Source organism: Trachypithecus francoisi, unplaced genomic scaffold, assembly GCF_009764315.1.
Source record: "Trachypithecus francoisi isolate TF-2019V2 unplaced genomic scaffold, Tfra_2.0 Lachesis_group12, whole genome shotgun sequence".
NCBI lineage: Eukaryota > Metazoa > Chordata > Mammalia > Primates > Cercopithecidae > Trachypithecus > Trachypithecus francoisi.
The window spans coordinates 97,011-119,544 of NW_022681457.1; the positions used below are offsets into that span (position 1 = coordinate 97,011).

At 54.4% G+C, this 22,534-nt stretch overlaps 1 protein-coding gene and 1 pseudogene across 1 annotated transcript; both read left to right on the forward strand.

Moving 5' to 3' along the window:
• The first annotated feature begins 218 nt into the window (after window positions 1–218).
• Window positions 219–12,781, forward strand: BCL3 (BCL3 transcription coactivator). The gene is made up of 9 exons (XM_033223605.1): window positions 219–1,583; window positions 3,768–3,921; window positions 8,786–8,894; window positions 9,644–9,848; window positions 9,955–10,043; window positions 10,274–10,351; window positions 10,877–11,044; window positions 11,358–11,475; window positions 12,171–12,781. Exons 1-9 carry the CDS (start codon window positions 1,328–1,330, stop codon window positions 12,356–12,358), a joined length of 1,365 nt encoding a protein of 454 aa, XP_033079496.1. The 5' UTR covers window positions 219–1,327; the 3' UTR covers window positions 12,359–12,781.
• A 3,875-nt stretch (window positions 12,782–16,656) lies between these two features.
• Window positions 16,657–16,780, forward strand: LOC117094045 (annotated as a pseudogene).
• The last annotated feature ends 5,754 nt before the right edge of the window (window positions 16,781–22,534 follow it).

A 22,534-nucleotide genomic window follows, 5' to 3' on the forward strand; every position in this document is an offset into this window, starting at 1 on the left:
TGACCCGGACTCAACCCCAGCGGCTGCCCCGCCCCCAGGGAAATCCGGGAAAGCCCCGGACCTTCGGGGCCCCACCCCGGGGCGGGGAGAGGCAGAGAAGGGGAGGAGACTGGGAAGAGTCCCGCCTCCTCCCTCCTTCCCTCCCATCTCCTGCTTGAGTCATGCCCCCAACCCGCCTGGCTTGTTCCCCACCCATCAACCCCTCTTCGCGGTGGGAGGGGAAGTAGGGGGGAAGCCAAACTGCTCCCCTCTCCTGCAGCACCGGCCTCGGTTGCGCTGACTCTGGCCTGGCGTCTGTGTCTCTTGCTCTCTCTCTTTCTCTCAAGATCTCTGCGCCTGTCTCCATGTCTCTTTCTGTGCACCTAGGATTTTCCGAGCACCCACCCCTGTGCCCTGTGGGCCCTGGCTGGGTGCAGGGCCCCCAACGCGGGCAAAGATACAATCAGTGGAGCGCTCCCCACCCTCACCCCACCCCCAGCCCCTTTAGACCCACAGCTGAAGAGACACGTGGAGTGGCAGAAATGGAAGAGAGGAGGGAGAGGAATCGTTCCTGGCCGCCTGCTGAGTGCCAGTCCTTGCCCCGGGTGCGTCTCTTCACTCCCACTAGGGAGGAAACGGCTCAGAGAGGGGAAGTGTTTGACCAAGGTCACCCAGCGAGGAAGTGGGAACCGAGATTCGAACCTGCGTCCCAGAGATGCCAAGGCCTCCTGAGAGGCAGAGAAGCAGACAGCAACTGAGAGACAGACAGATGGTGACAGACGTAAAGAGACAAAAGAGAGAGACAGAGACCGAACAGAGCACACAGAGACAAACGCGGGGGTGCGGAGAGAAACACCTACTCAGACAGAAGAACCAGAGAGACAGTTACAGACTCAGCGATACAGAGGCTGAGAGATAGAGCCAGAAACACAAAAACAGAGGCAGAGAGACTGAGAGCGGCCCTTGGCAGCAGGGCTGGGGACACCCCCCCACCCTCCGACCCCGCCTCCTCTCCCCCCACCCCTCCTTTCCTCCCGCTCCCCAGCCAAGGCCTGGCTGCCCCGGGCGCCGCGGGCCGGGAGGGGGCAAGCGGGGCGCGGCGCGGGCGGGGCGCACAGCAGGCTGCACCACAGAGCGGCGGGAGCAGCGGCGGGTCCAGGAAACCCCTGGGGCGTACGGGTGGCCCCGGGGGGGGCCCGGGGGCGGGGAGGCGGGCGGCCGGCACCGCCCCGGCCGACAAAAGTCCCTTCAGTTCAGCCGGCTGCAGGGGAAGTCCCGGCGCCCGGCGAAACCACCCTCCCGTGCAGCCGAGCCCAGCCGCTCTCCGGCCGCCGTCCCCGGCGGCCCCATGCCCCGATGCCCCGCGGGGGCCATGGACGAGGGGCCCGTGGACCTGCGCACCCGACCCAAGGCCGCCGGACTCCCGGGCGCCGCACTGCCGCTCCGCAAGCGCCCGCTGCGCGCGCCCTCCCCGGAGCCCGCCGCTCCCCGCGGCGCTGCAGGCCTTGTCGTCCCCCTGGACCCTCTGCGCGGCGGCTGCGACCTGCCGGCGGTCCCCGGGCCCCCCCACGGCCTGGCCAGGCCGGAGGCGCTGTACTACCCGGGTGAGTGGCCCCCCCGAGGGTCTGGGCCTGGTGGGAGCCACACAGAGCATAGGGTCACCAGAGCCAGGAGACACAGCTCGAGGCACAAACCCGTGTCTCTCCAGGAACCTGGGGGACAAGAGGATATAACCCCAGGTTCCAGGGATACAGATAGGAGATCATCAGGAAGCCAGTAAGCTGTGCCTTGGGACACAGGGATCTGGGGGTTTGGGGACCCTGGGGGGCAGAGCCCAGGGGCTGAGTGACATGGGGGGGCCAGGGACAATGCCCACTGGTACAAATATGGGGGTGTCAGGGAATCAGGACACAGAGCCTGGTGTCCTGGGGACAAAAAAGTACAAGCTCTTAAACCAGATGTGTAGGGTTATGAGGAAGCTGAGCTGGGCTGGAGAAACTGGGGTTCCTTGTATCCTGATATTAGAATCAAAGGAAGTCAGGGTAACAGAGACTGGGGTTCTAAGGAGACAGATACCGAGGATCTCAGGATGTCACAATCTCAGGAACCCAAGATATCTGGAGACATGGGCATTATGAAAACAGAGATGGGGTTCTGAGCACCCCAATACCTGGGATCACAAGGATCCAAGGAAATGAACCAGAGCTCCAGGGACCCAGATACCAGGGGGTGTTGAGGACCCAGGGGAACAGAGACCCGGGGTTCTGGGTACTCAGTTATGTGGGACCACAAGCGATCAGGGTCCTATTTGAGGTCAAGATCAGGTGGGCCGGAGGGGATCGGGGGACTGAAGATCCTAAGATTGGGTAATTCTGAGACTCTGGGTAATTTAGAGGCAGGATGAAAGATTCAGGAGTCTCCAGACAAAAAGCCTCAGGGCCCCAAGGCCTGATATTGGAGATACGGGAACCTGGAAACTTAGGAGTTCAAGAACAGAGGACCCATAAGGATCAGCAGAGGACAAAGACTACACAGTCTTCTCTCCAACTCATCTCCATCCCTGATCTCAAGAAGGGGTGTCCCCTACCACAGCTGTAGCCATGTCACCATCCCCAATTGACCCCCAAAGCTGCAGAAAGCCCTTCTCCAGAGCCCCAAGACTTTAGGTAGTTTCTGCACCTTCCACCCCATCAGTGTGACAGCTGGAGAGCCTCAAGCTATACGCATCAGGAATTCTGCCACGGCCTCCCAGCTTTCCCATTCCAAGAGTAAGAACGCAGGCCTCAGTTTTCCCCGTCTGTGTGATGGGTTGGTATAGATTTGCCTGCTGCGGTGGTCCCCCACCTTTTGTTTTTGTTTTGTTTTGTTTTGTGTTTTTGAGACAGAGTTTTGCTCTGTCACCTAGGCTGGAGTGCATTGGCGTGATCTCGGCTCACTGCAACCTCCGCCTCCCAAGTTCAAATGATTCTTGTGCCTCGGCCTCCGGAGTAGCTGGGATTACAGGCATGCACCACCACACCTGGCTAATTTTTGTATTTTTAGTAGAGACAGGGTTTCACCATGTTGCCCCGACTAGTATTGAACTTCTGAGCTCAGGTGATCCACCCGCCTCGGCCTCCCAAAGTATTGGTGTTAGAGGCATGAGCCACTGCGCCCGGCCTGCCATGGCCCCTTTTTTAACAGTTTGATCTAAAATTACCCACGCGTGGTGGTGAGCATCTGTAATCCCAGCTACCTGGGAGGCTGAGGCAGGAGAATTGCTTGAACCTGGGAGGCGAAGGTTGCAGTGAGGCAAGATCGTGCCACTGCACTCCAGTCTGGGCAACAGAGCAAGACTCCATCTCAAAAACAGTTTGAACAAGCTTCTGGTGACACCTCCTCTCTCCCTCCACTCTCTCCAAATCCACTCTACATTTATCCCACACCCTGCACCCAGCTGTTCATCAGCCACAAAATCACTCCGCAGACAGTCCCTCGGGTTCCCTGCTAGGTGATGATGGCTGCGCCCTCTGTTCTTAAGGGACCCTTTGTCTGATTGGAGATTGGGGTCAGAAGATAAGTGACAATGAGGGTGACCAGCCGTGGAGGGAGAGGAAGCTGCTGGAGCCCAGAGGAGGGATGTGGAAGGGGGTTTGTTTTAGGCCCTGAGGACCCAGTATGGGATACAAAAGGGACCTGGGAGAAAAGGTAGGTGACACTGCAGGATCAAAGATCTGGAAGTGGGGAGCGGGTTGAGGGTCTGTGGGTGTGGCCTCACCCACGTCCCTCCTCTGTCCTCCATTGCCTAGGAGCCTTACTGCCTTTGTACCCCACTCGGACCATGGGCTCCCCGTTTCCTCTGGTGAACCTGCCTACACCCCTGTACCCCATGATGTGCCCCATGGAACACCCTCTTTCTGCTGACATCGCCATGGCCACCCGTGCAGATGAGGACGGAGACACGTGAGTGACAGTCCCCTATTAAGGGGAGGGGTGGTTGGGAAGACCAGCTGTCCATAACACAGGGCCACTCAGCTCCCGTGGACCTGAGTCAGAACTCGGTCTCCACCGCAGGCTGTGTGACCTTGAATAAGGTCCTTCCCCTCTCTGAGCCTCAGTTTCCTCCTCTGAATAATGGGCACCCTGAGAGCATTTACCTCCTAGGACACTATTTTTGTTTGGTTTTTGTTTTTGTTTTTTTGAGACAGAGTCTCACTCTGTCGCCCAGGCTGGAGTGCAGTGGCACGATCTCGGCTCACTGCAACCTCACCTCCCAGGTTCAAGCAAGTCTCGTGCCTCAACCTCCCGAGTAGCTGAGACTACAGGTGCCCACTGCCACACCCAGCTAAGTTTTGTATTTTTTGATAGAGACAGGGTTTCACCATGTTGGCCAGACTGGTCTCCGACTCCTGACCTCCAGTGATCCACTCACCTTGGCCTCCCAAAGTGCTGGGATTACAGGCGTGAGCCCCAAGCCCACCCCTAGAACACTATTTTTGGAACAGTGGTCTTCAGATTTTTTATCACAACTTAAAAACAAGAACGACAGTTCATTGATTAACTTACTATATGAATTATACATGTAAAACTCCTATCACTGGACCTAGCATAAATGTTGAGTGTTTGTTAATATTACTATTACTTTATCTCAAACCCAGCACACACACACACACACACACACACACAACTTGAAATTAAAATTGCACAAAACGAAACAATACTCACCCTTACTATGTGGGTTCTACTTTGACATTTTCTTTTTTTTTTTTTTTTTTCCTATTTTTTTTTCTGAGACAGGGTCTCGATCTGTCACCCAGGCTGGAGTGCAGTGGTGCAATCATAGCTCACTGTAGCCTTGATCTCTTGGGCTCAAGTGATCCTCCCACCTCAGCCTCCTGAGTAACTGGGACCGCAGGCACTCCTCCCACACCTGGCTAATTTTTGTTTTTTTTGTTTTTTGTTTTTTGTAGAGACATGGTGGTCTTGCTATGTTGCCCAGACTGGTCTCAAACTCCTGGGCTCAAGTCATGTTCCCACCTTAGCCTCCCAAAGTGCTGAGATTACAGGTGAGAGCCACTGAGCCCAGCTTTACAGCTTTACTTTGCCATTTTCTATTCTAGTTGACTTCATTGTTTTGTGGTCACAGTCCACTACATTAATTTGAAGATCCCCTAAACTGATTTCACAACCCCCACGGTTTATCACCTGCAGTTTGAAGAACATGTTTGTGAGGCTGCTGAGAAGTGTTGCACGGGAGGGTTTAGTCTGTGCCTAGCACATAGTAAGCACTCACTACAATTGATCATCATGATTCTTATTATTCTATCGACCTGGGTTTGAATCTCAGCATGGCCACTTTCTCCTCCCTCTATGCCTCAGTTTCCCTGTCTGTAAAAACAGGAACCATCACGTGTGAGGGTCTCCGGGAGGAAGAAATGATATGATTTATACAAAGCGCTTATGTGAGAATTAGTCTGGGGCCTGGAAACCACAGGTGGAGATGAACAGGCCTACTTCTGCAGAGAAGTAGCAGGGGGGCTGCTCCGCCACTGGCCCACTGAGTGATTTCATGTCACTGAGTCTCAGTTTCCCTATTTGGAAACTGGGTCTCATAATAGCACCTATCACAATTAGGATTCAGTGAGATCTTGTACACATGTTTTAATACAGTGCACAGAACAGGGCTGGGCAAAGAGTAAGTGCTCAAAGCATGGAAATGAGTAGTGTTTGAGCAGAGCTCCCAGGGTAGGTTGCAGGCCATCTCCAGAGCCCTAGCAGGAGAAAGTGGCTGAGATTATAAAGAGCTAATAAAACCTAGTTCCCTCACTTTCTGGGTACCTCTGGGGGGTCATCTATGAAGTGGACTTAATTAGTCTCTGCCCCCAGGGGTGAACTCTCCATGCCGTTGAAAAGCAGTGTGCTTGCTAGAGGCCGCTCGGCCCACCAGTCTCCAGTCCCGGGCCCTCCCCCCACCTTCCCTCCCCGACTCTCCCCCAAGGCAAACACTTCTGCCTCAGCTGCCTGCTGGGGGAAATCCCTTCCCGCAGAACTTGACCGCAACCCAGCTGCTCTGCCTCCCCCACGTCAGCACCCGTCACTCACTCTCAGCCTCCCCCCTCCTGGCGCTTCCTCCAACCCTTAACCCCTTCCGCTGGGGCTGAGACTTTACCGGAACGGGCAGCGGCCCGGCCCCAGCCTGCGCCACCGGCTCCACTTCACACCCGCGGGGGCGGGCAGTGGGGGCGAGGGGGGCGGGGGACGCTAAGTCTGGGTCCCCGCAGAAGCCAAAAGGTTGGGAGGCTGGGCTTGCATCTTCTAACAGGCGGGTACGAGCCTTGGGGCATTTGGACCCCCAAGAGGTTAGGGACTGGGCAGCTAGAAACCTGGGGAGGGGGTGGGATGACGGGGGGCGGGGTGGGGGTGATGTTCTGAGTCTCAGAAGGCAGAAGTTGGGAAACTGTATTCCTTAATCTCCGAGGGGATGAGGAGCAGCTTGGCAGCTTGGGGACCTGGCACTCAGAGGGACTTCAGGGGCAGGACCAGATACAGAAATTTGCAGAGTCCCTTGCTCAAAACTTAAGAATTTCACGACAGCGGCAGCAGGACATTCTAAGCGCTGGGCGGGTGAAAATGCTTACGCCGAGGGGCCTGAAAGTCTCTGTCCCCAAAGGGGCAGGGATTGAGGCGCTATATTTCTGGGTCTCTGAGGGAACAAGGACAGGCAAGGTAGTTTGGGATCCTGGAGCTCCGAAGGAGGGGGGACGTCCTTATTCTTAAAGAAGAGTTAGGGCTATTTCTGGCTCCCAGAGAGATGTTGGGAGTGGATGCCGGGATAAGGAGGACTTGCAGCCAGCTGGAGTCTGAACCCTAACGGGTGGAGTTCCAGAGGGTCCCCCAGGCTGGAGGACTCGGGATTATATGCCCCCCCCAACACACACACCTCAAGGGAGCTAGGTCTTCTTTGGCTGGGCTCCCCTATCCCCCGCCCCATTCGAGGGTGGAAGTTGGGGTGCCGGGGGTGGCCAGGGTAGATCCCCGGCGGGACAGGCTTCCCTCCCCCGGGAGCAGGAAGCGGAGCCCCGCCCAGCAGACCTGTTACTGGAAGTCCGAGGGCTGGGTCGCCCCTCCCGTCCCCACTTCCTCCAGCCCCGCCCCACCCCCTGCGGCCCGCGCGTTTATGGGAACTCAGGCCTGGACGGTTTCTCTGAAATCATTCGCTCCGTCTGCCCTCACTTAACCCTGGCCGCCCCGAGAGGGACCTAGGCCAGGCGTCCTGGGAGACGCAGAGAAGCGAGGAGCCTTCCCAGGGACACCGGCCCCTCCCTCAACATTTTACTTTTAAATTTGGCTTTCACGAATTAGGAGTCAGGTTCAGCAATTCACCTGCGTGATCTCACCCTGGCATGTGGGCGCTGTACTTTACCTAAGAGTAAACTGAGGCTCCAAAAGGCCGCCATGGCTTTGCCCTAGCACATGGCTAGGCTAGGAGGGGTTGTGGCCCAATTTGCAACTCTGGCCCCAGGATTTCTGCATTTCCATCAGAACCACCTGGGAGGCTGGTTTAAACTGGATTCTACAGACACATTCCACAAGAGAGACGAGTGGTGGTGAGAAAGGAATTACTCAGTAAACAGACTTTAAATAAAGATCCTGCCACCCACTGTGTACACACAGTCCTCCTTGGGTCCTCCACTCTGTCCCCCATCCCATGCAAACATGCACAGGTGTGCACACGCACACGCGCGCGCACACACACACATCAGTCTCCAAATAGCTGTTCCAGGTTGGGGTCTCTGGAAACTGAGCAGGAAGTTCCCTGGAAATGCTCTCCATCAACACCTGTGGGATGAAGGAAGCCCATCTGGGCAGAAGGAGAAGTTGAGCTGCTGTGTCGCCTCCACGCGGCCTCAGACATCCCACAGGGAATATTGAAGCTAGAATGGCCTTCAGCATTGGGGTCAGGAGGCTAGGCCTTCTACGCTGGCATTAACCAGTGACTGGATGCCATTGAAGGGCAACTGCTCTTGATTCACATGGGGCGTGACCTTGGGCAAGAAGCTCTCTTCAGCTGAGGGTAATTCCCAAATGGTCTGAAAGTTGATGATCTTCCCAGAAGCTGAGGGAGTAAATCCTTCAGTCTGGAAGGGGGTTCTGGGCTGTACATCCTCCAGAACAATGGCCCCATCCCAGTTTGTCCTTATCTCCCTTTTAGTCAAAACTTTTGTTCCAGACTGGGCATGGTGGCTCATGCCTGTAATCCCAGCACTTCGGGAGGCTGAAACAGGAGGATCACTTGAACCCAGCAGTTAGAGACCAGCCTGGCCAACATGGTGAAACCCTGTCTCTACTAAAAATACAAAAATTAGCTGGGCGTGATGGTGCATGCCTGTAATCCCAGCTACTAGGGAGGCTGAGGTTGGATGATCATTTGAACCCGGGAGGCAGAGATTGCAGTGAGCGTGAGATAGCACCACTGCACTCCAGCCTAGGCGACAGAGCAAGACTCCATCACAAACAAATAAAATAAAATAAAAGGGTCCCTCTGGCTGTTGTGTGGGGGACAGACAGTAGAGCATAGGTGGAAGCAGGAAAACCATGAGGATGGAATTGTGCTAGACCAGCAGGGAGCCAGTGGTGGCTAAAGCAGGATGGAGGGAGTGGGTGGTAAATCAGGATGGAAGGAGTGGGTGGGGAGAAGTGTTTGGATACTGGGGACATTTTCAAAGCATTCAACACATTGGAGTTAGCATTGCCAACAGCATGAGGGTGAGAGGTGAACAGCTAGCTCCTAATGCCTTTATGTGATTCTTTACTCCCCCACCCCCAGGCCTCTCCATATTGCTGTGGTGCAGGGTAACCTGCCAGCTGTGCACCGGCTGGTCAACCTCTTCCAGCAGGGGGGCCGGGAGCTGGACATCTACAACAACCTACGGCAGGTGAGCCTGGGTCTGAGGGAGGAGGGCTGGGGCCTAGACTCCTGGGTCTGAGGGAGGAGGGTCTGGGGACCTGGACCCCTGGGTCTGAAGGAGGAGGGGCGGGGGGCCTGAACTCCTGGGTCTGAGGGACGAGGGGCTGGGGCCTGGATCCCTGGGTCTGAGGAAGGAGGGATTGGTGCCTTGACTCCTGGGTCTGATGGAGGAGGGCTGCAGGCCTGGGCTCCTGGGTCTGAGGAAAGAGAGCTGGGGCCTGGGCTCCTGAGTCTGAGGAAAGAGAGCTGGGGCCTGGGCTCCTGGGTCTGAGGAAAGAGAGCTGGGGCCTGGGCTCCTGAGTCTGAGGGAGGAGGGCTGGGGGCTTGGGCTCCTGGGTCTGAGGGAGGAGGGCTGGGGGTCTGGACTCTAAGTAGGGAGGTGCTCCAGGCTCCTGGTTCCTGGCGAAGAAGGGCTCTGGGGCCTTGGACTCCTTGTTCCTGAGAGGGAGGGGGCCTAAAGACCTCCCAGGTGAGGAGGGAGGGGCTGGGGACCCAGAATCTCGGTACTAGGGAAAGAGGAGGTTGGAGGCCCAGTCTTCTGGGTCCTGGGGAAAGAGAAACATGGGTCCCCCACTCTTGAATCTGAGACAGGAGGTGGCTCAGGTTTCTGTTCGTGGGGAAGACTGCAGGATGAGGAGTAAGGGTTCAGAAAACCTGAGGGAGGCAGGACTAGAGAGCAGGGCTGGACACAGAGCCCTCACAGTCACTGTTCCCCAGACACCGCTCCACCTGGCTGTAATCACCACATTACCGTCTGTGGTCCGGCTCCTGGTGACAGCTGGTGCCAGCCCCATGGCGCTGGACCGCCATGGCCAGACGGCCGCCCACCTGGCGTGCGAGCACCGCAGCCCAACCTGCCTGCGAGCCCTGCTGGACAGCGCAGCTCCTGGCACGTTGGACCTGGAGGCTCGCAATTACGACGGTAAGTGTCTACCGCGGGGCACGGCTGGGCTGTCCAGCGGACCTGGAGTCCATCAGCGGCCGCAAAGCCCCAGGCCTAGGTTTCACCAAACCTTCCCCTCCCTCAGGGCTCACCGCCCTGCACGTGGCAGTGAACACCGAGTGCCAAGAAACCGTGCAGCTCTTACTGGAGCGCGGTGCCGACATCGACGCAGTGGTGAGCGCGCATTAGGAGCTGGGAAGGAGCGGGGCCTTAGTAGGGGCGGGGTCCTGTCGGGGGCGGGGCCAGTGTGGGGCTGGCGTGGGAGAGCGCCCGCGTGGGGCGGGGCTTGGAGTATCTGACCCGAGAGAGGCTGGAACCCACGAATGGGATGCGGTCGAGATGGGGGTCGCCGGCTGCTGGAGCAGAGTTTGGAGAAACTCAAAGACCTTCCCTTCCCGCCGCAGGACATTAAGAGCGGCCGCTCCCCGCTCATCCACGCCGTGGAAAACAACAGCCTTAGCATGGTGCAGCTGCTGCTGCAGGTGCGTACAGCACGCCCTGAGCCTCGCGCCCACCCTGTCCTCTGACCGCAACCCGGCTCTGGCCCCAGCCTCTAGCTCTGACCCCGCCTTCCAGTTCTGGCTCTTGCTCCTGCTCCGCGTCCAGCTCTGACCCTTCCTTTAAGGCCTAGTTCTCTCAACCCTCGGGCTCCACGCCCCTGGCTACGAACATGTCCCATTCCTCCCCTGCCCCCTCAACGGCCTAGGCCCCGCCCTGCGATGGCCTGGCCGACCCCGCCTTCCAGCTAGGCCCTGTCCACGCATTGTCCTTCCTCCTTCCAGCCCCCCCGACTCCTTGGGGCGCGGGCCTCGGTGTCCAGCTCCGGTTCATTCAGCGCCGCCAGCGCAGTCCCGCTTGGCCCGCCCTTGGCTGTGGCTCCTACCTTCCTGTGACCCCACCCCATCCGGTGCCGCCCAACGTGCCGGCCACCTACCCGGGCCTCCAGCCCCTGTTCCCTTGCCGGGGTGACCCGCGCGCCTTCCTGACCCGGCCCTCCCGTCCAGCAGCACGGCGCCAACGTGAACGCACAAATGTACTCCGGCAGCTCCGCGCTGCACTCAGCGTCCGGCCGCGGGCTCCTCCCGCTGGTGCGCACACTGGTCCGCAGCGGCGCTGACAGCAGCCTCAAGAACTGCCACAACGACACGCCGCTGATGGTGGCGCGCAGCCGCAGGGTGAGCAGGGGCGGCTGTGGGCATGGCCCTTGCACACGTGTGTCCGCGGGTTGGTGGCAGGAGAGTGTGCCAGAGCGCAGAGGTGTGAGGGTGTCTGTGCCGCTGCGTGATGGGGAGTGGGTGAGTCTCTGAGAGCGAGGGTGTGAGTTCCAGAAATGAGGAGAGACTGGCACCAAGAAAAGAAGTGCCTTGCCCATCTTTTCCTACTGAGGGATGGAGAGGCCACCATCTGGATCCCGTGAGCTAGGAGGGATAGAAGGAGAGAGAGCTGTGAGGCAGGGGTGGCTCTATGGTGACGCCCATCTTCCTACAGGTCATCGACATCCTGAGGGGGAAGGCCGCCCGGCCTGCTTCCACCTCCCAGCCAGAACCATCCCCTGACCGGAGCGCCAACACCTCCCCCGAGAGCAGCAGCCGCCTCAGCTCCAATGGTGAGAAACCGCTCCCAACCTCCAGCCCTGGCGCCTCCTCCCTCAGACCCAGGAATCCCAACCCACAGCCCCTCCTCCCTCAGATCCAGGAGTCCAGGCCCCTGGCCTCCTCTCTCAGACACAGGAATCCCAAACCGTACCCCCTCCTTCCTCAGTCCCAAGATTCCAGGTCCCTAGCCTCCTCTCTCAGACCCAGGAGTCCAGACCCCTGGCCCCTCCTCCTTCAGACCGCAGCCCCTCCTCCATCAGACCCCCCAGCCCCTCCTCCCTCAGACTTCAGCCCCTCCTCCCTCACAGCCCCAGTCCCTCTTCTCTCAAACCTCAGCCCCTCCTCCCTCAGACCCAGGAATCCAGATTCCCAGCCCCTCCTCCCTCAGACCCAGGAGTCCACACCCCTGGCCTCTTCTCCCTCAGACCCCAGCCCCTCCTCCTTCAGACCCCAGCCCCTCTTCCTTCAGACCCAGGAGTCTAGGTCCCCAATGCCTCCTTCCTCAGACCCAGGACTTAAATCCCTAGCCCCTCCTCCCTCAGACCTCCTGCCCCTCCTTCCTCAGATCCAAGAATCCAGACCTCCAGCCCCTCCTCCTTCAGACCCCCAGCCCCTCCTCCCTTAGACCTAGATCTCAGGCCTCAGCCCCTGCTCTCTGGGTCTAGCCTCTCACCACCCTCCCCCTCTGTCTCTCTTCCTTCCTCAGGTCTTCTCTCTGCATCACCGTCCTCCTCACCCTCCCAGTCTCCCCCCAAGGACCCCCCTGGATTCCCCATGGCTCCTCCCAATTTCTTCCTTCCTTCCCCATCTCCACCTGCCTTCCTGCCCTTTGCCGGGGTCCTCCGAGGCCCTGGCCGGCCGGTGCCCTCCTCCCCAGCTCCAGGAGGCAGCTGAGGGGGATGGGGGGGCAGATCTTGGACTCATGAGGAGGGGCCCCCTGCCCTGTGGGGTCAACCCTTCTGGAAACTGTGAAGATCTCACTCTGCCCCCCCCCCATCTTCGGGACCAGGATTTGCACAGAAGCACATGCACCTGCCCATACAGCCCCTCTTCTGAGCACAGTTCCCCATCCCGCTCCCTGCCCAGGACTCTGACCCCCGTATTCTCAGGCACCAGTCCCTGTCCGTAATGTCACCCACACCTTCCATTTCCGTGTCCCCTCCCAGAGCTGGTGGACCCAGGGAACAGCCACTCCCCTCCACACTCTACCAGACAACTGAGGAGGGGAGAGGTGGGCTGTAATGGGCACGGATCACGATGTAAATTATTAAGCATTTTGGTTGGATTTCTTTTGTAATAAACTATTTTTGTACCATATCCCTTGGGTGCATGGGCCTCTTTCATGAGATGGAGCTGGCGGAAGTGTCTTCGTGTGTGTGCACACCCATGCACTGAATCCAGTTGACTCCCGGAGTGATATTGTGAGTCTCAGACAGACAATCTCCTATGTATCATTCTGGGACTTCTGGTGTGTTTGATTGTGAATGTTGCCATCATTGTCACTGTGCCATTGTTTCTAAGGAGAATATGGTGTGTGGTATCTTTTTTTTTTTTTCCCAAGACAGAGTCTTGCTCTGTCACCCAAGCTGGAGTGCAGTGGCACAATCTCGGCTCACTGCAACCTCCGCCTCCCGAGTTCAAGCGATTCTCCTGCCTCAGCCTCCTGAGTAGCTGGGACTACAGGCACGCGCCACCACGCCCAGCTAATTTTTGTATTTTTAGTAGAGACGGGGTTTCACCATGTTGGTCAGGCTGGTCTTGAACTCCTGACCTCATGATCCTCCCATGTCGGCCTCCCAAAGTGCTGGGATTACAGACGTGAGCCACCGTGCCTGGCCAGTGTGTGATATCTTTCCAGGGCACCCTGTTGGATTCCGTAGTGAGCCCGGGCATATGTGTTTCTGTAGTGTGGGGGTCCCGGTGATAACGCACAGCTGACTTCAGCCCCAGTCATCTCTGGCTGGCCGAGTGTGTGGTGTTTGGGAGTGTTCCTAATATTGAATCTGGGGTGATGCTGTGATTGTTGCGGTGTGACTGCCTCTCATGGCGTGAGGCACTTTTACTCAGTGGTTCCACAGGGCCTCTCTAATGGACCACATCTGTGGTTTTTTGTTGTTTTTTTGTTTTGAGACGGAGTCTCACTCTGTCGCCCAGGCTAGAGTGCAATGGCGTGATCTCGGCTCACTGCAACCTCCACCTCCTGGGTTCAAGAGATTCTCCTGCCCCAGCCCCCTGAGTAACTGGGATTACAGGCACGCACCAGCACGCCTGGCTAATTTTTGTGTTTTTAGTAGAGACGGGGTTTTGCCACATTGGCCAGGCTGGTCTCAAACTCCTGACCTCAGGCGATCCGCCTGCCTTCGCCTCCCAAAGTGCTGGGATTACAGGCCTGAGTCACCATGCCCAGCCACACATCTGTACTTTGACTCTGGGGTATGTCTCTGTGTGTCAGTTGGGGTTTGTAATGGTTTCCTGTTGCCACTATAACAAATCACAAATTCAGTGACTTGAAATGATGCTAACTTTTTTTTTTTTTTTTTTTGAGACAGAGTCTCACTCTGTCGCCCAGGCTGGAGTACAGTGGCACAATCTCAGCTCACGACAAACTCCACTTCCCTGGTTCAAGCCATTCTCCTACCTCAGCCTCCCAAGTAGCTGGGACTACAGGCCTGCACCACCACACCCGGTTAGCTTTTTGTATTTTTAGTAGACACAGGATTTCGACAGGTTGGCCAAGCTGATCTGGAACTCCTGACCTCAGGTGATCCACCCACCTCAGCCTCCCAAAGTGCTGGGATTACAAAAGGTGTGAGCCACCGTGACAGTCAAAGAATGCTAATTTATTCTCTTACAGTTCTGGGCATAACAAGTCCAAAATCGAGGCCAAGCATGGAGGTTCACACCTGTAATCCCAGCATTTTGGGAGGCTGAGGCAGGAGGATCCCTTGAGACCAGGAGTTTGAGACCAGCCTGGGCAATATAGTGAGACCCTGTCTGTACAAAAAAAAAAAAAAAAAAAAGCCAGGCAAGGTGGCAGGCACCTGTAGTCCCACCTACTCGGAAGACTGAGGTGGGAGGATAGCTTGAGTCTGTGAGTTCGAGGCTGCAGTGAGCTATGATCGCACCACTGACTCCAGCCTGGGCAACAGAGTGAGGCCCTGTCTCAAAAAATAAATAAATCAAAGAACCATGGTGTTAGCATCTGCTTCTTGTGGTGAAGGCTTCAGGCTGCTTCTACTCATGGCAGAAGGCCAAGGGAACCACACGTGTGCAGGGATCACGTGGCAGGAGAGAGAGAGAGAGAGAGAGAGAGAGAGAGAGAGAGAGAGAGAAAAGCGCCAGGCTCCTTTTAACATAATCTCTCATGGGCGTTAATGGGGAGAACTCATTCACCTTCCAGGGAGGGCATTAATCTGTTCATGAGGGATCTGCCCCTGTGACCCAAACACACCTCACATTAGGCCCACCTCCAATCTTGGGAATAAAAGTTTTTTGTTTTATTTTTTTGAGACGGAGTCTCGCTCTGTCGCCCAGGCTGGAGTGCAGAGGCCTAATCTCGGCTCACTGCAGCCTTTGCCTCCAAGGTTCAAGCAATTATCCAGCCTCAGCCTTCCGAGTAGCTGGAATTACAAGCATGCACCACCATGCCCAATTAATTTTTGTATTTTTAGTGGAGACGAGGTTTCACCATGTTGACCAGGCTGGTCTCGAACTCCTGACCTCAAATGATCTGCCCGCCTCAGCCTCCCAAAGTGCTGGGATTACAGGTGTGAGCCACTGCGCCTGGTCCAAATTTCTTCATTTTTTTTTTTGATAAAGAGTCTCACTCTATCACTCAGGCTGGGGTGCAGCAGGAGATCCTAGCTCACTGCAACCTCGACCTGGGCTCCAGTGAGGGGATCAGATTTCAACATGAGGTTTTGAAGGAAAAAATATTCAAACCACAGCATGGGGGTGTTTTCTGTTTGTTTTTTGTGGGGGTTTTTTGTTTGCTTGTTTGTTTAATCTGTGGGGGTTCTCTGGGTCGTCAGGTGAATTGCTGATAGTGAACATTTAATCACCATCACTCTGTAATGTAGTTGCATCTATGGGGCCAACTGCCTTAACAACTTCCTGGATGTCATTGCTGGGGTCCGTGAATGGCTGTGTGTGTGCACACAAACACTCATGCACACGCACTTCTGGATGGCCTGTGTGAGCACTGACTGGGTGACTTGTGTGTGCCTGTCCCTCCTGACCGGGACATCCATGCGTCTTTCTGTTTGCAACCGTGTTTCAGTGTTTCTGACTCAGACCCTGGGCTCTGGTATCTCTGAAGCTGCCAGACTTGAAGGGTACGTGAACGTCCTTTGCTGGCCAGGCACGATGGCTCACACCTGTAATCCCAGCACTTTGGGGAAGGCAAGGTGGGAGGATCACTTGAGGCCAGGAGTTCAAGACCAGCCCAGGCAACATAGCAACACCCTGGCTCAAAGGGAAGGGGAGGGGAGGGGAGGGGAGGAAAGAGAGAGTGGAAGAAAGGAAGGAAGGAAGGGAGGAGGGAGGGAGGGAGGGAAGGAAGGAAGGAGGGAAGGAGGGAAGGAAGGAAGGCAGGAAGGAGAGAGAGAGAGAAAGAAACAGTCTTTCTGTGTTTCCTGGTCACCATAGTGAGATGCTGTCTCTACAAAAGATGAAAAAATGTATTGGCTGAGCATGGTGGTGTGTGCCTGCAGTCCCAGCTACTTAGGAGGCTGAGGTTCAAGCATCACTTGAGCCCATCGTGTCAAGGCTGCAGTGAACTACGATCACACCACTGCATTCCAGCCTGATGCCAGAGGGAGATCCTGTCTCTCTTTTTTGTTTTGTTTTGTTGTTACCAAGTCTCACTCTGTTGCACAGGCTGGAGGAGTGCAGTGGTGCAATCTCGGCTCACCACAACCTCTGTCTCCCAGATTCAAGCGAGTCTCCTGCCTCAGCCTCCCAAGTAGCTGGAATTACAGGCATGCACCATCACGCCCAGCTAATTTTTTTGTATTTTTAGTAGAGACAGGGTTTCACTATGTTGATCAGACTGGTCTCAAACTCCCGACCCCAGGTGATTCGCCCACCTCAGCCTCCCAAAGTGCAGGGATTACAGGCGTGAGCCACCGCACCCAGCCAATATTTATGTTTAATCCTTAGAGCAACTTGCAGGTTTGCTCCAAGGTTTAAACATGAATATCAGTCAAGCTAATTGTGCTCCCCTCCTTGTATGCAGTGGCCGAAAACAGCAGTGCCCTCGGTAGTATACACAGCCTGCTGCATTAGGGGTGGCCTTAAGGGACCTTGGAGATAGCCCTTTCCAATGTATGTTCATGTTTCCAACTTTGACCTCACCCCAGTCTAGACTCCAGACAGGTATGTAAGGCGCCTTTGGAAAGCCTCAGGGTGTGGTGACCAGGGTTCACATTGGCTAAGGCATCACATCCATCTGCACCAAGCTGCAGAACATGGAACATGTGATCGAGGCCTACCCAGGGCCAAGTTCAAGTTTCCTGGCCACCAGAAGATCCGCATCTCAAGGAGGTGGGACTTTACCAAGCTTGGTGCAGATCAATTTGAAGACACGGTGGCTGAAAAGCAGCTCATCTCGGATGCTGTGGCATCAGGTACACCCCCAATCATGGGCCCCTGGAATAGTGGCGAGCCCTGCTTACTCACACCCACCAATAAATCCTGCTTCCTGTCCAAACTGATTAAAAAAAAAAAAAATGAACAGGGCACAGTGGCTCATGCCTGTAATCCTAGCACTTTGGGAGCTGGAGGTGCGCAGATCGATTGAGCCCAGGAGTTCAAGACTAGCGTGGGCAATATGGTGAAACCCTGTCTCTCCAGAAAAAAAAAAAAAAAAAGATCAAAGGAAAAACAAAAATTAGCCGGAGTGGTGGTGCACGCCTGTAGTCCCACCCACTCAGGAGGCTGAGGTGGGAGGATCACTTGAGCCCAAGAGGTCAAGGCCACAGTGAACCAAGATTGAGCCATTGCATTCCAGCCTGGGTGACAGAGAGAGAGACTCTGTCTCAAAAAAAAAAAAAGAGGGGGGGGAATAAATTATGTGCAGTACTTATTACAGGCCATGGCGCTGAGTAAAAGCTTCATAAATGGGAATTGCTGTTGCCATCATCTAAGAATTTTTGATAGTTTTGATGTCAGAGGAAAAAAAGTAGAGATGATGAGACCTATTATTTGTCCTGGTGGAAAAATGGAACAATGAGGTCATAGCCTAAATGTATGTTTTAGCTACATTTTTTATTCCACAGTTGTAACCAAATTAAAGAATATAGCTGGGCATGGTGGCACACACCTGTAGTCATAGCTACTCGGGAGGCTGTGGCATGAGGATCACTTGAACCCAAGGGTTTTAGACCAGCCTGGGCAACATAGTGAGACCCCATCTCTTAAAAGACTGAAGTGGCTCACATCTGTAATTCCAGCACTTTTGGAGGCCAAGGCAGGAGAACTGATTGAGCCCAGGAGTTTGAGATCAGCCTGGGCAACATAGCAAGAGCCTGTCTCTACAAAAAAAAAAATTTATATTAGGTGCCTGTGGTCCTAGCTATTCAAAGGTTGAGGCAGGGCACAGTGGCTCACGCCTGTAATCCCAGCAGTTTGAGAGGCCGAGGAGGGTGGATCACAAGGTCAGGAGATCGAGACCATCCTGGCTAACAGGATGAAACCCCATCTCTACTAAAAATACAAAAGCAAAATTAGCCGGGCGTAGTGGCGGGCACCTGTAGTCCCAGCTACTCGGGAGGCTGAGGCGGGAGAATGGCGTGAACCCGGGAGGCAGAGCTTGCAGTCAGCCGAGATCACGCCACTGCACTCCAACCTGGGCAACACAGCGAGACTCCATCTCAAAAAAAAAAGAGGAGTTTAAAGCTGCAATGAGCTATGATTGCACCACTGCACTCCAGCCTAGACAACAGAGACAGACCCTATCTTTAAAAAACATATAAAATAAAGGGCTTGACTAACATGGCCAAAGCCTGGGTAACATGGCAAAACCCTATCTCTAAAAAAAAAAAAAAAACAAAAAAATAACCAGGCATGGGAGCGTGCATCTATAGTCCCAGCTACTCAGGAGGCTGAGGTGGGAGGACCACTTGACACTGAGCGATCAGGGTTACAGTGACCTATGATTGCACCACTATGCTCCAGCCTGGGTGACAGAGTGAGACCCTGTCTTAAAAAATATAATAAATAAAAGAAGAAATATAGTAGCTTTTTTATTTTTTTTATTTTATTTTTTTTATTTTTTATTTTTTTTGAGACGGAGTCTGGCTCTGTCACCCAGGCTAGAGTGCAGTGGCCGGATTCAGCTCACTGCAAGCTCCACCTCCGGGTTCACGCAATTCTCCTGCATCAGCCTCCCGAGTAGTGGGACTACAGGCACCCACCACTCGCCCGGCTAGTTTTTTATATTTTTTAGTAGAGACGGGGTTTCACCATGTTAGCCAGGATGGTCTCGATCTCCTGACCTTGTGATCCGCCCGTCTCGGCCTCCCAAAGTGCTGGGATTACAGGCTTGAGCCACCGCGCCGGATAGCTTTTTATTTTATTTTTTCTTATTTTATTTTACTTTATTTTTTTTTGAGACAGAGTCTTGCTCTATCACCCAGGCTGGAGTTCAGTGGCACAATCTCAGTTCACTGCAACCTCTGCCTCCCAGGTTCAAGTCATTCTCCTGCCTGAGCCTCCCAAGGAGCTGGGATTACAGGTGCGCGCCACCACGCCAGGCTAATTTTTGTATTTTTAGTAGTGATGGGGTTTCGCTATATTGGTCAGGCTGGTCTTGAACTCCCGACCTCAGGTGATCCAACCACCTCGGCCTCCCAAAGTGCTGGGATTACAGGAATGAGCCACCATGTCCAGCCTATAGTCGCTTAAATAAGATGAGTGTCTATTTTTCTCTCACGTAAACCCAGTGAAAACCCGCATCTAGAATAGTAGCCAAGGATGTCAGAAATCGAGGCTCCTTCTACCTGCTTGTTCTGCTGACCTTACCTCACACTTCCATTGTGTGGTCCAAAATGGCTGCTCCAGCTCCTACCATCACATCCACAGTCCAACCATTGGGAAGAAGAAACAAAAGCCAATTGTATGCCCCTACCCTTTAAAGCTACATCCCAGAAGTCATACACATCATACACATCACATCCTATTTGGCCAGAATTCAGTCACATGACCACACCTATAACAACAGAGGCTGGGAAATATGGTTTTATCTGGGCGGCATTTACCCAGCCAAAATTCAGGGGTTCTGTTACAAAAGGAAGAGGAGAGAACGGTTATTGAGGGACCACACGTGTATCTGTCACAACCAGGGCTCTGCCACCAAATGACTAAATGACTCAAGGTGAAGTGACTTCAACACACTGAGCCTCAGTTTCCTCGCCTGTAAAACGGGAGTCCCCTCCACCCCTCGGGGTTGATGGGCTATTGGGCATTTAATGAGAGCGTGGGTGTCAGGCACTTGGCACAGGACCTGGCCCATCAGCAGCCTGGACTGTGTTGGAAGTCCTCTTGTGCTTGTGGGTCTAGGCTGTGGGTGATGTGGCTTTTTGTGTATGAGAAACTGTCCCTGGGCCTGAGAGCTGAACCCAGCACTGAACTTTGTAAGTAACTTCTCTAAAACAAGGGATCTGGCCTGTGTACACACGGAAATCCCCTCTCAGCCTCCTAGACCTTGGGACTGGGCATGTGTCCTTCCACACTCTTCCCCTTCCGCTGGAGAAAGGCAGACTCCAAAGATGGGGGAAGGCTCCTGCTTGGGGCCTCCGGCCTCCCAGCGGTCACAGAAAAGCACTCACAGCCTGGCCAACATGGTGAAACCCCGTCTGTACTAAAAATACAAAAATGTGCTGGATATGGTGGCACACATCTGTAGTCCCAGCTACTAGGGAGGCTGAAGTGGGAGGATTGCTTGAACCCAGGAGGCGGAGGTTGCAGTGAGCCAAGATCGTGCCACTGCACTTCAGCCTGAGTGACAGAAAAAAAAAAAAAATTAAGCACTCACCCCTCAACTTCCAAAGTTCCTCATGGGTGACAGTCCTAGCATTCCGGGGACAGCTCTAACGCCAGAAGTCATACCTTCAATGTATCTCTCAGGGCCCCAGTCACTTGTTCTCACATCGACTAAACCCAGGAAGGCAAAGGACATCTCTCCTAGATGTGTGCATGAAATCTGCCAAATTCTAAATGCCTGTGACATTCCAAAAAATGACTTTAAGAGCACTGGCCGGGCGCAGTGGCTCACACCTGTAATCCCAACCCCTTGGGAGGCTGAGGTGGGAGGACAGATTGAGCCCTGGAGTTCAAGACCATCCTGGACAACATAGGTAGACCCCGGCTCTAACCCCAAACATGGTGGCACGTGCCTGCAGTCCCAGATACTCAGAAGGCTGAGGTGGGAGGATTGCTTGAGCCCAGGAGCTCGAGGCTGCAGTGAGCTGTGACCATGCCACTGCACTCCAGCCTGAGTGACAGCGTGAGAGTTTGCCTCACACACCACACACACACACACACACACACACACACACAGTCAGGGCATCGTGGCTCACACCTGTAATCCCAGCACTTTGGAAGGCCAAGGTGGGTGGATTGGCCAGGAAACATCACAAACCCAAATCAAGGAGAACTTCTCCAAAATAACTAGCCTATAATCTTCAAAAATGTCAATTCCATGAAAAACAAAGAAAAGCTAAGGAACTGTGCCAGACTGAAGGAAACTGAAGAGATGAAAACTTTTTGCTATGACAGTTTGGGGATAGCTGGCAATTTGCATACAGGCTGCACTGTTAGATACTAGTGTCACTGAGAAATGGACACTGCTCCTCTGTACTTTGGTGGTGTAAGAGAATGTCCTTACACTTGGAAATACAACTGAAGCATTTAGAGGCAAAGGGACATAATGTCTGAAACTATTCTTGCAACTTCTCTATAACTTTAAAATGATTTCAAAAGAAAAGCAAATGATTTCAAAGTAAAAGTCATGGTTTAAGAATCTGTGGGTTTGACCGGGCGTGGAGGCTCTCGCCTGTAATCCCAGCACTTCGGGAGGCCGAGGCAGGCAGATCACTTGAGGTCAGGAGTTCGAGACCAGCCTGGCCAACATGGTGAAACCCCGTTTCTACTGAAAATACAAAAAATTAGCCGGGTGTGGTGAGATGAGCCTGTAATCCCAGCTACTTGGGAGCGTGAGGCACGAGAACCGATTGAACCCGGGAGACGGAGGTTGCAGTGAGCAGTTGGCACCACTGCACTCTAGCCTGGGCGACAGAGTGGAATTCCGTCTCAAAAAAAAAAGAGAGAGAAAGAAAAAAAGAAAGAAAAGTCTATGGTTTAAGGTTCTATGTTTCCGAGGATCTCTAAGTCTGTGCATGCATTTGTGGTCAGAGTCTGGGGAGTTGGGGGCGTAAATGAGCTGCTTTAGACACTGCTTTGAGGGTGTGACCCGGACCTTAGGGTGTGGTTAAGGTCTAGGGGTGGGGCTAGGGCCTTGGGGGTGTGACCACAGTCCAAGAGGCGAGGCCAGGGCCTCAAAGGTGTGGCCACAGTTTGAGGCGTGGCCGAGAAACTCCGTTCCCAAGGGAGGCGGTAACCCTGTACTCAGAGCGCCCTCTTGTGGCTATACTCAGGTCTCCACTTTTTATTTAATAGCTTTATTTCGTTTTATTTTTTTCAACTTTCATTTTAGATTCAGGGGGTACATGTGCAGGTTTGTTACCTGGGTATATTGCATGATGCTGAGGTTTGGGGTACGATTGATCCCATCACCCAGGTAGTAAGCATAGTACCCAACAGTTTTTCCGCCCTTTCCCCCTCCCTTCTTCCCTCCCCCCTTTAGAAGTCCCCAGTTTCTATTGTTGCCGTCTTTACGTCCCAGAGTACTCAACGTTTAGCTCCCACTTACAAGTGAAAATGAGCAGTATTTGCCTTTCCGATCCAGCCTAACTGTTTTATTGAGATATAATGTGTATACCATACAATTTACCTCTTTAATGTGTACAATTCTGGCCGGACACGGTGGCTCACGCCTGTAATCCCACCACT